Source organism: Arvicola amphibius, chromosome 6 (genome assembly GCF_903992535.2).
Source record: "Arvicola amphibius chromosome 6, mArvAmp1.2, whole genome shotgun sequence".
In the NCBI taxonomy this organism is placed as follows: domain Eukaryota; kingdom Metazoa; phylum Chordata; class Mammalia; order Rodentia; family Cricetidae; genus Arvicola; species Arvicola amphibius.
In genome coordinates this window covers 77,665,106-77,677,744 of record NC_052052.2, presented here as the reverse complement: position 1 = coordinate 77,677,744, position 12,639 = coordinate 77,665,106, and the positions used below count along the sequence as shown (strand labels likewise).

Below are 12,639 nucleotides of genomic sequence, written 5' to 3'. Positions count from 1 at the left end.
ACATTCATATATCAAAACTGTGTGAAAGAATGATTAAAAAGCAAATGCTAATTCAAAGGAAGCATGTTATTAGTCTTAAGGGGAATGAAGTGAAGGAGTAGGCAAGAGATAAGAGACATCATATCTAACAGTTCAGAATTTTCATCTTAAGTATAGGTAAAACTGCACAATAGGAAAAACCAAGTTATTTTAAAATATTTTCCTGTGATGGTGATATTTAGAAAAAGATGAGGAAACCAACATAGTTGTAGAATGGGGAAAAAATAGTTCCCTAACTAAAGGGAGAAAGCAAACTAGAACGTACCATGCACCTGATGAACTTAAATGCACACACACACACACACACACACACACACACACACATACACATTTACCTGAGACATAATTTAAATAACAGATTCAGACAATGCCAGTATAAGTGCTAGTATTTAAATACTATTACAGTGAATTTACTCAAGTCTGTACACATTATGCATTTCCTATGAATGCATGGTGAGGGTGGTGACCACTGCTGTTGGAAATGTTATTACAACTGACGAATTTTTAAACGCCTAAGCATATGCCTGACTTTATCTTCAAAAAAACTTTTTGAGGGCGGAATGTCCCAAGCCGGTGGCGGTGCGGGCGGTGATGCGGGGCAAGAAGACTCTGCTGCTGCCGGCCCGTTCAGCTTCAGCCCGGAGCCCACGCTTGAGGACATCCGACGTCTCCATGCAGAATTTGCTGCTGAGCGGGACTGGGAGCAGTTCCACCAGCCTCGGAACCTGCTCCTAGCCTTGGTGGGAGAAGTGGGTGAGCTGGCAGAACTCTTCCAGTGGAAGTCTGACGCAGAGCCTGGTCCCCAAGCCTGGCTGCCAAAGGAACGAGCAGCCCTTCAAGAGGAGCTTAGCGACGTCCTCATCTACCTGGTGGCATTAGCAGCCCGTTGTCGTGTGGATTTACCTCGAGCAGTAATTTCCAAAATGGACACCAACCGACGACGCTACCCAGTCCATCTCTCCCGAGGTTCTGCCTGCAAGTACACAGACTTGCCCCGTGGGACCATCCCCGAAAACCAGGCTGTGGGGGCTGTAGAGGGGGCTGCAGAACCTACCTCTGAGCTACAAAGCCAGGCCTCCACCTAGGAAACAGTGTCAGAACAGCAGAGATGGACTCGTTCTAGTCCCTTCTTAACTGAATCATAGGTCTGAGGCCTAAGAGTTTCCAAAAGATAATCTACTGGTCTTTTCTCTCTCAATAAAGTGATGCATGACAACTTCTAGATTTTTCTTGGGTAGCTAGATAGAAGCAGGGCGCTGCCTGTGCAACTTTCAGTTGCTATTTTGCCTTTTCAACTTAAGGCTTACAAAAGCAGAGAACCGGAAGTAAATATGGGCCACAAGGCTTTGATGAGTGCAGAATTCAGCTTCCTTTCCTCTTTGGTCCCTTGGTACAAGTAAAGGCCACCCACCCCTCTCACCTGGCTAATTCTGTTCTTCCTCTGCAGCGAGGTGGTACTGAATGATTTATGTGGTGTGTAACCTAAGGCACACCACTTCCCCAAGACTGCTAGGCCTGCCTCCCCAAAACGGGGTCACACAGAGAAAGCAGTAGTAGTGATTATCTGCCCCTCAGCCTGTTTGCACATAAGTGAAGTGAGGGTTTCCCAGCACCCTCTCCTGCCCCCCTTGTCTAGTGACCCCTCTTACCTTCCCATGTAAAGCAAGTCATCATTAAACTGCTTTATATTCCCCAAAAAAAAAAAAAACTTTTTGATTTATTTGTTTGAATATTTTGTCTGCATATACCCATAAATGCTTATGGAGACCATAATAGGACATCAAATTCTCTGGATGTGGAGTTATATACAGTTGTAAACCACCATGTGAGTACAGGGAACAGAACCCAATTACTCAGCAAGAGCAAGAAGGGCACCTAACAGAGACACCTCTTTAGCCCCTCTCTATATTTAATGATGTAATTACTTAATATCTTGTCATTCAAATTTAAGAAACAAAAGAATAAAATAGAGAAATATTGGAAATGAAGAAGTAAGCAAAAGGAGGGAAAGGCTTGTTAACAAAGTAAAACACTGAATTAAGAGATGAGCTTTGTAAAGTGCCCATTGTATCTCAGCCAAAGACAGACAGACATTTTTTTCTTGTATCTAAATCAGTTTTTAACATCTTCACCAGGTGAGTATTGCTCACTTTATAGATGAAGTTGCATTACGTCATGTGTCTAGGATATTCTCAGTGGCAGTGATGACCAGAAATTATAATTTGTATGGCTGTCTGAAACCTTCTTCTGCTTACCTCTGAACTCTCTATGAGAAATAAAGAAACAGTCATTGAAACCATTCTTGCTCCCCCACCTCTCTCTCTCTTAGGAACAATTTTAATTAGGTTTTACTTTAAATTCTACACTGACTTGGTTCCCAGACCTGCTTATAGTACTTGAGAGGTATTCCTTTGTTTGAACTTATTCATTATAATTTTTCCATAGAAATATCTTGCTTTCTAAAATCCATGCCAACACCTACTTTAGACAAAAAGAAACATTGCAGATAAAAATCAGTGACATATTTATAAGAAAAAGCAACAACAAAATTAGAATTTCTCCAAATTTCTGAATAATGGGGCTTGAAATCACAAGGTAAAAGAGAAACAGTCCATATTGTGTTCCAGTTAAGACATGTGGTCCACTGCACAAACTTATCAGAGAAGGAAGGTGTCATCACCATCAAACAGTGGTTAAGTACTGTTTTACCATGCAGTAGTCTGATCAAGAACTTCAAGACACTACTGGTGCCTTAGTTATAAAAGTAGAGTAAATCATACTTTTATTTAGCCTGTGTTTGAGCTTTTGAGAAAGCTACATGAGACAAAAGACACATGAGGAAGCCCTGCAAATCCTGAATTTTACAACCTGACTGCTCCCATGTCCTAAAAGAGAAAAAAAAGGAAAAGTATTAAAATGGCAAGGTACATACATGCACTGCCTTCCAACTTTGATCAGACAAGATTAATAATGATGACAGTACATTAAAATAAATATGCACTGCCACATTTAGGAAATGTGACTAAAACAATGATTAACACTAACAAGTATATCATAGATGGCTCCTGGTAAAATTGATCATATTGATCATTTTCATGTTTAAGGCTAATGACCAATGAGAATTGCAGTAAAGATTAGACTGATTCAAGTTTGGGTAAGGAATCAAAGAAAGACCAAAGTATGTGGACTCTCCCAAAATTAGCAAAGGCTCTCCACTGGACAATGTGGCCATGCTGTATGGATAACATTAGGAAAGGAAAACTTTGTAGCAATTTGCAAAGGTGAAATTAGGCTGAAATCAGTGAGCCACCGACTTTTGTTCTAGGGTTACAATGCTCCTGTAACTAATAAGATCCATTGTTAGTAAGATCATGGTCAGGTCTCCATTCTCTTATTACTGTGTCTCTACCACTGGAAACAATAGCCTCATTTCTCACTGAGCTGTGACTGAAGCAAATTCAGGGTCAGCGAACAGAGAAGAAGCCACCTTTTGGCTAACTATGCATTCCTTTTTGCTAATGCTTCAAAGCAAATGACATGAAGAATCTCCTGTAATGATGATCAGCAGATTTTTCCATTTGTAGCTGATGTCCCCATGCATGGATAGCAGGGCCATTCTTTATTTATGCTCAACCAAGTTTCTGCAAATAGAGAAATCAGCTAATTATCTACAAATTTTCATTTTTTATCTCCATAGAATTTTAATGAAGGAGAATTTCCATTTACTCATTCATATCTGCGAAGAGGGAACAGATTCTCCCTTTGGTGATTTCTCTGTCTCACTACAGTTCTCAGGCCTTAGAGTGTTGGAAGAAAAGAAACTCCTACTGGTCATTTCCTTACCACTCACCCATCCTATCTACTGCCATTTTTATCATCCACTTCATAAACAGGTCTTTCATTCTGAATTGTAAGGCTGAAATGTGGTAATTTTATTGTTTTACACATATGTGTGTATTTTCTGCATAGCATGATTCTGTGTGAAGATATGGCTTAATTTAATTGGGTTGTACGCCATATAATGTAATCAAATCAGATCAACAAATATCTGTTAAGGGAACATATACAAGGCAGTAAGTTTGACAAAATTGCCCTTTACTAATTTTTGGTATGAAGTCTACAGACCCTAGAAGTATTTAGCACAAGTGTGCAACTTCTGTGCTGTAAAACAGTAATCATCATTACCAGTGAAAGAGCTCATTATTGCACCGGAATGTCTCAGGAATCTGGTCCTTTCTCCATTCCAAATGCTTCAAACTGGATTTAGACTATCTTATGTTTCTTTCAGAATATGGGATTTTTTTTCTCTAGTCTCTCTTCCTCAGACCATTAGCGCTCTTGCAATGTATCCTCTCCAAAGTGGCCAATTACTTAAAGCATAGATCTTCTGAGGTTTATGATGAATCTTCATTTCAATAAAACCATCCGAAGTTGAAATGGCTTAATTAACTTATACAGCATATTCAAATGTCTGTCATACATCTACAGAAAAACAAAAGTTTAACAATCCAATATGCCATGGGGAATAGTTTGTCTGTTCTTGTGCTCATATGTCTAGCTAACTGGAACCTGTGGTTCACTGCTGCCAGAATGATGACAGAAAATGGCTCCACTGACTGGTGACCTGGGAAAACATCCTCATCATTAAAAGAAAGTATACTTTCTACCGCATGTGTGTTGTGTTTTCACCACTGTAAAATCAGAGTTGAGTTATCAGAAATTGGGGACTGACTATACACATGTTATTTCTCTCTCTTCTCATATAAAAATAGCTCAATGCCTTGCCTCATTCTCCAGTGCATACTTATGGGATATGTGGCCCCCATTTAAAGAGTAAACAATATTCTTGTGGACCACCCATGAAGATTTCAATTACTTCCATTATAGTATTACTCAAGCGTAGGTCTAGGAATAGTCTAGAAGCATTGTTTGTTCTCCTCTCCTGAAAAAATCAACTTATTTATGAAACTCGAGCAGCATAGTGAAACCAAACAGCAAAACAAACACCAGTACAACAGCTATTTCTTATGAAATTGTGTTTTGAATATAGAATTCACAGACAGATGTATTTATATGACAAATTCTATTTCATAATACAGTTTTTTATAAAAAGGACTTCAGTTATTTATAAAAAGGACTTTAGTGTGATAGAATGAGTCATTCTGCTATTGTGAAGTTTGTTTTTTATTACCTCAATAATATATTATTTGAAATATTTCAATGGATTAACTAAATATGTAGATTCACTATCAAAATATAAAATAATACTTTAAGGAAATGATCCCTGTCACACTTGTGTCATCTGCCATGATGTAAAGATTAGTGTTCTAGCAAGATTTTCATGATGAAATTTTGACCTTTTAAAATAATGGTGAAGGAGTGAGACAGTTGAAAAGTACCTAAGTCATGAGGAACTAGTCCTCACGATGGGAATTGAACCCTTATAAAAAGAGACATTAATGGGGAAGTTAAGGAGATGGAACAGTCCCTAAATTTCATTTTCAGTAAGAGTGGGAACATGAGTTCAATCCTCAGAGACCATGTAAAGGAGGTAGATGTGGTGGTACATGCTCACAATCCCCAAACTAGAGTGACAGACATATTTCTGAGACTCACTGGCTATCCAAACTAGTCAAATCAGTAAGCATCTACCAATGAGAGACATGATATCAGAAAACAAGGAGACTTGTAACTGAGGATCTACACACAAGACTGTTATAGCTTTTTATATCATGCTTTATTTGACTGATATTCCCAGCAGGCCAAGTCTTACTCCTTTTTTATTCTTTTTGAAGGGATATAAAGTAGAAGAGGATCTGTGATGGGGAACTTCAGCCAATCACATTCTGTTTAGGGTGTGTCCCCTGGGGTCACAGAAAAACAGATAAAACATCCAGGTGTGCTTGCCCCTTCCTCTTTTCCTTCCTGCGCTCCTGGATCACTGGACCCCTGGTTTTATAAGTTCCCTTTCTTCTGTTTATTAAAGCTAAATATTTTATATTAAGCTGGTCTGGTTAATTTTTACTACCAATCGACGACACCCCTTCAGATCTGAGAGAAGGGAGACTATGGTGTGGATTGGGAAGAGTGGAGAAAGGGGAAACTGCAGTCAGGGTATAATGTCTGAGAGAAGAATAAAAGAAAAATAAAAGATTTGCCTCTGCCATTTGGTAACTTGAATTTTAACTTCCAAGCCTCCAATAACTATGGGAAATAAATTTCTTTGTTTATAAACCATATGTTCCAAAGCTAAAATGGAGATTCAAACAGGCTTAGATAATTCTGAGAATTATTTAGCATATTTGCTTAGGTGTGAGCTTATTTCTAAATGGATTGGCTTTCTAATTGTTTGAAGATTTGAAGCACATCATAAATATGAAAACTCACTGAGGATTCCCCACCGCACTTACTATAAAAAAACAATTTTTGATTAAACTCAGTCATTTCCTTCATATTTATGATGGCTATTCTTGGTTGTCAACTTGACTAAATTTGAAATGATCTAGAAGCAGAGGCCACACTTGTGATCCATACTTTGAGGCAAGAAGACAACATGTCTTTGATCTGGATCTTGAGGCTGAATGACACACATCTTTAATCCAGAACTTGAAGCTAGAAGGCACACATTTAATCTGGAGTACTCTTTCTGCTGCATGGACAATGGGAAAAGGTAGGTGGTGTGTTTATCCTTTGCCTGCTTGCCTTCACCTCATCAGCACATGCATTCCTTCATTGGCATTGGAGCCTACTTCCTTGTGATGGCAGCACATACAGAAGACCAGTGGAGACAACCAGCCTCAGGTGATTGATCAACTCCAGATTCTTGATCTTTTCATTTATAACTAACAATTGTTGGACTGCAGCCTATAAGTCATTCCAATAAATTCCCATATATATGAATAAAGAGATTCATTCCATAAGTTCTGTGACTCTAGAGAACTCTGACTAATACAATGTTGAGTTTAACAATGGTTAATCACATATCGTGTTTACAGGAAAGGGCCTGTAAACATTTCCATCTTTATTAAAAGTCTATCACCATAACTGCAGTAGGAGACCACCTTCAACAGTAATATCGTTTACCAAGGTAGAAGCTTGTGGATTAGAAATGTTAGTAAAGAGTACAAATATGCAAGTAAAAATAATAAAACAGAAATATTGGATAGTACCAGACAGGAGTTCCAGTGAATACTGAAATTACCCATGTTTAATTTCCATTTACTTAAAATACTATGACCCCAAAAGGTAGGAGTAAGAGCAAAAGCTGCATTAATATGATACAAGGAAATGAAGGTTACAGGCTACATTCTAAATTAAACATTCTGTTGCTAGAACAAGACAACCAAAACATTCTGTAGGAAAAACACTTCCTGGGTATAATCCATTGTTCTCTCTCTAAGGAAATAGGAACTTAGTTGGTTCCTTAAACCTTTGTTTGGGGTAGAAACAGATCTACTTCTCTGTACCTGAAATACAAGGTCGGGATATTAGCCACACTTGTTGACAATAACTTTGAGCAAGCAAAACTCTCTGATCTAAATCTAAGTGAGACCTTTGTTTGAGATAGAAAGAGACAATAACCTTGAAAGAGTAGAAGTACCAGCTCCCTGACCTTTGGTCAGGGTGGAATGGCAATAACTTTGAGCAAGCTGAAACTTTCTGACCTTCACACAAGGTAGAAGTAAGTTTTAATTTTTGGGCCTCCACAAGCTTCATATATGAGAACTCTTTATGCCATCTGAAACTAGTGGACCCTCTAGAATTGCTCTAACATAAAAGAGAATAAGGCATGTCCATCCACTCACCCTTGTTCTCCTTCAATACTAACCCCTGGAGTGACATTGCACAATTAATTATCTATGGAAACAATTTCAATTCTTCACTGGCAAATTAAAACTAATGCTAAGCAACCAATAATGTTGTTATAAAGATAAACTGTGATAAGGTAATGACTGTGAACACATTTTAAGCCCTAAAGCCTGCTACCCAGCACTTGACATATGAAAAAAAATGTAAGAAATGGCCGTCGCCCAAAGATTTTCTTAATAGCTAAAGCAGAATCTGAGACTGGTTGGGTTGAGCCAAGTACAATTGCTAGAACATACATTAGAAACACTAATGGCTTTTCTTGTAGCCTTTGGTTCAATAAGAGCACCCCAAGTGCAACTATAAGACAAATCTTTTAAAGTACCCAGGAGCTAGTTGAATAACATTTTTGAAATCCTCAACTTCAATTTCATCACCTTTGTTTTCCAAGGATAAAAGAAGAATTTCCAAGTTTTCATATCTATATTTATAAATTGTTGGGATAGTGTATGCCCATACTTGATGAGTGGGAATTATCATTAGAAATTAGTTTGAACTCATTATTCCTGTTCTCTAAGCAAGGGATATGCATGGTAGTGAGAAAGAAATTAAAATTTAGGAAAGAAAAGAAATAAAATTTCAGAAAATAAAATTTATTCATAAGCACTTATGGTGATTTGAAAGAAAATGGCCCCTAAACGGGGTGGCGATATTAGGAGGGGTGGTCTTGATGGAGAAAGTGTTTCAGTGTGGGGGTGGGCTTTGTGGTCTCTTTTACTCAAACTTTCCCCTGTGTGACAGTCAATCAATTTCCTTTTGCTTGCAAGGTCTGGAACTTTAAGCTATTCCTCCAGCATCATGTCTGCCTACATGCTACCATGTTCTCTGCTTGACAAGAAGGTACTGAACCTCTGAAACTGTAAGCAAGTCACTCCAATTAAATGTTTTCCTTATAAGAGTTGTCATGTTCATGGTGTTTCTTCATAGCAATAAAAACTGTAAGACAGTACTTAAGAACAATTATTGTAGGGCTAGGGTGGTAACTCAGCAATACTGAATTTGTCATGAACACATGAAAACCTGAGTTCAGATAACCAGCATCAAGGAAAAATAAGATAAATCAAAACCAGCCAACAAACCAAAAAAAGTGGTACAATTTATGTACCTATAATCTTAATAATGAAACAAGAGAAAATGAGACCCTTTAATATGCCCAGCCTGGCCAGATATCCAGCCTATCCTAATTAGTGAAATCTTGGTTCAGTGGCAGGCCTGGTCTCAAAAACAAAATAGAATGTATTTAAGTTAGTCACTAGAAATTGATAATGGCCACCATATATACACATATAATGTCTGTGCATACAAACATAAATGTGTATGTGTGTGTGCACATGCCCCCCACTATCTAAAATAATTACACCTCAGTTGTTTTGGTTTTGTTGTTAATAAAGGTTGTAGTGTAGTCAGGAATGTAAAATCACTGGATACTATTATATGCAGATCTTGTTTTAAAATGTAGCTTTGATACTTCTTTTGCATATGCTTATTCAAGTCAATCAACTTACCCAAGCAACAGTCTTCATGAATGCAGAGTATGGGTATTAGACCTGTCTGCCTCCAAAGGTTGAAATGAGGATGAAGTTATGAAGTTTCCCAACTCCAGTTATTAAAGTCAGCCAGAGGATTCTAAAATATTCCATTGTTCTTACAACCAGACCATGGAAGTTCTCAGTGTATTTGTTTACTATAATTTGTGTGTGTGTGTGTGTGTGTGTGTGTGTGTGTGTTACCCAGGACCATGGTGAGCTCTTGTCCAGGCTCTGCTGAGGGCTGTGTCTGTGTCTGTGGTCCTACCTCAGTCAGGGTCTGTCTTAAAATGCATGGCTCATATTGAAACCAAAGGGCATGAAGATGCCCGGGTCTGTGCTGCCACCCATGACCATGTTAGTGTCGAAGGACCCTGCTGCTACTGGGGCCATGACAATTTAGGTGACCTATACTGCTCCCTGGGCCATGGTGATATCTAAATGCAAGCTGCAACTGAGGACCATATCTAGGTGTGTGGCGCTGCTATAGCCAAGGTCTTTATTGATATCTTTGGCTCCTGCTAACACCAAGGGTCTTACCAAATGTCTCTGGTCTGGTCCACGATATGGGGCCATGTTGGTGTCTTAGGGCCATGCTGCCACAAGAGCCATGCTTACCTGAGTGGCCTGTGCTGCCACCCAAGGCCATGGTGTCACCCATGCCCACACTGTTGCCAAGGGCTATATCTCTATCAGTGTCCCCACAGCAGCCTGGGTCTGAGTTGCTGTTCATGGTTCCTGTTATCACCAAGGGCCTTCTTGATACCTGGGGTCTTGTCAGCGTCTGAGACCATGGTCATATCCCTGGGCCAAACTGATCTAGATAAGCTAATCTATCATTGGGGTCATCATTGTGCCAAGGCCTTTGCTTCTGCCAATTGCCGTGTCTGGGTCCATGATCCTGCTTCAGATGAAGTCTGTGTTGGTATCTGTGTACTGTGTTACCACAGAAGTGCATAAGAGCCAAGAATGATAAAATCAGAGTGCAAGGCTAGTCAGGCCCTGTCCATTATTGGGCTTTGGAAAGGTAGCCCTGTCCCTCACTGGACACTGTAGCAGGAGAACAGGCCCCAACTGTCACAAGAGCGCTGACCCCTGTACTCAGAAAAGAAGGTCCCATCCCGTACCACAGGTATGGGAGAACTGGACCTTACTGCATTGTTATAGTAGAGCTGGCTCTGCCCCTTGCCTGAGGAGGGTTGCCCCAGCAGTCAGGTCTGACTAGTTCAAATACTACACAGGCCTACCTTCAGGGCCATGGATTGGTCCATACTAACATCTAACCAACCTATAATCTACTGTAGAATGTGAAAAAACTGGTCTTGTGGAAAGATGGCCACCAAATTTCCTTGACCAGGTCAATAGTGGGATATCCAAGAAGAGTTTTGGTGAAGGTCCAGTGATGGTGGCGAAATAGAAACCTTGAGCAGGCCAATGACTGATTGCAATGGTTTTCAGTAACGCTGATAGAACAAAGTGTACAGGAGACCTGACCCCAACTGCCACAAAGCCAAATGAAGAGGTGATGGAGAGGGGCAAAAGCAGAGGAGCAGTGGGGAGACTTTTGTTGTTTTGCTTTGGCTTTAATATTTTGGGGGGATGATGCAAGGGTAAAGGGAAGATATAAGAAACTGGGAAATGAGGAGAATTTGGTGCATGATGCGAAATTTTCAAAGAATCAATTAAGAAATTATGGCTTTTTAAAAAGTGGGTATGGAGAAGGGGAAGGAGTAGGACAGGGATAGCTACGTAAAATGAGAAGAGATTGTATTTTTAAAAATTCTCATTAAAAAGGCAAAAAAATACATTTTATTGGAGGATTTGGAAGATTTCTTTATTAATTTGTGATTTTACAAAACACAAAATGTTGTAGTATAATCATAAAACTTTAAAAATTATTGATTTCAGCAAATATTTGTAGAATGACATCTATAAAAAGTAGAACTAAAAAAAGCATTACTATGAATTGAATAAGTAGCCTAGAAAAGCCTTCCTTTATCCCCACTAAAGCTCTAAAATAAATAAATAAACAAACAAACAAACAAATAAATAAATAAATAAAGATAGTCTTTGGCTTTAGATTACATTAATTTCAATTCTAGGTCTACTATTTGTTAGATCTTTGCTATTGGTGAGTTAAATGGCATTTCTGATCTCTGCTTCTACTTGTATAGAGAAGAAGATACATATTTCCATGTATAAAATCACAATATTAGTTTAATAATTTTCAGTACCTGCTGATGAAATATTACTTGAAAAGTACTTAGAAAAGCTGCTAACATATAGAATGTTTAGAGGTACTTACCATTGCTGTTAGCATTTTCATCATTTTGTTTAGTAATATGGATATTATAAAGCATATCTGTTGTGGTTGATCTTTTTATACAATGTTGATTCTGAAAAGGCACATTTTAATTGGTTTAATAAAGATCTGATTTGTCAAAAACTATTATTGAGAACTTCTTGAGAGAGAGGAACTTGGGGAAAGAATCTGAGAGGCAGGCATTCCCCAATCAAGAGGCAGAGGAAGTGGGTATACTGTGCTGAGGGGAGGTTATAAACCATGATGCAGAATGTAGATTAATATAAATGTGTTAATTTCAATTATAAGAGCTAATTGGGAACAAAAGTCTAAGGTAAGGCCAAGCTTTTATAATTAATAAGAATTCTCTGTGTTTTATCTGAGTAATGGTGGTCCAAGCAAGACTTTGGCATTGATCATTGGGGATGTTTATCCAAATACAGGGATTGAGAAATCTTAGAAAAGTTGTGCACCCAGAATTGGACATGACTTCTTCATAACTACTGTCTTTTAAGCAGGCCTGGTGCTTGCTGGGTACAGAGGCCTGGCTCCTTTAAGAGTCCCTCTTGTGCAGTTGAGCACTGAAATAGCTGGCACATTACTAAGCAGTAGGTAGAAATGCCTGCTGCAACACGGGTCCACCAGCTTCCCAGAAATGGGGTAGATGGGCATGGCTCCTTGCTGATGGCCACAGACATGAGGCGAGGCTATCATGGAGAGGCAAACCACAGCTGCAGCTCCAAATCAGTGGGGTAGCCCGCTGGACTGACCAGAGTGGGATAAAGCCAGCCACAAGAGCATATGCTGAGTAGAGGAGTGTAATTTGTGGTCTCGCCATTTACAGCTTAGCTCACAAGGCAGAAAGCCAGGTCCAGACGGGGAAAACCACAGAACAGGTACAGTATA

General features: G+C 39.1%; 1 protein-coding gene across 1 annotated transcript; it reads left to right on the top strand.

Moving 5' to 3' along the window:
* The first annotated feature begins 599 nt into the window (after window positions 1-599).
* LOC119817500 (dCTP pyrophosphatase 1) lies at window positions 600-1,255 on the top strand. Its single transcript, XM_038334770.1, has one exon. The coding sequence runs from the start codon at window positions 600-602 to the stop codon at window positions 1,122-1,124; it is 525 nt and encodes a 174-aa protein (XP_038190698.1). The 3' UTR covers window positions 1,125-1,255.
* Window positions 1,256-12,639: the final 11,384 nt, after the last annotated feature.

Bases quoted from the DNA above. Each gene is read 5' to 3' on its own strand.
- LOC119817500 (XM_038334770.1), top strand. From the start codon at position 600: ATGTCCCAAGCCGGTGGCGGTGCGGGCGGTGATGCGGGGCAAGAAGAC.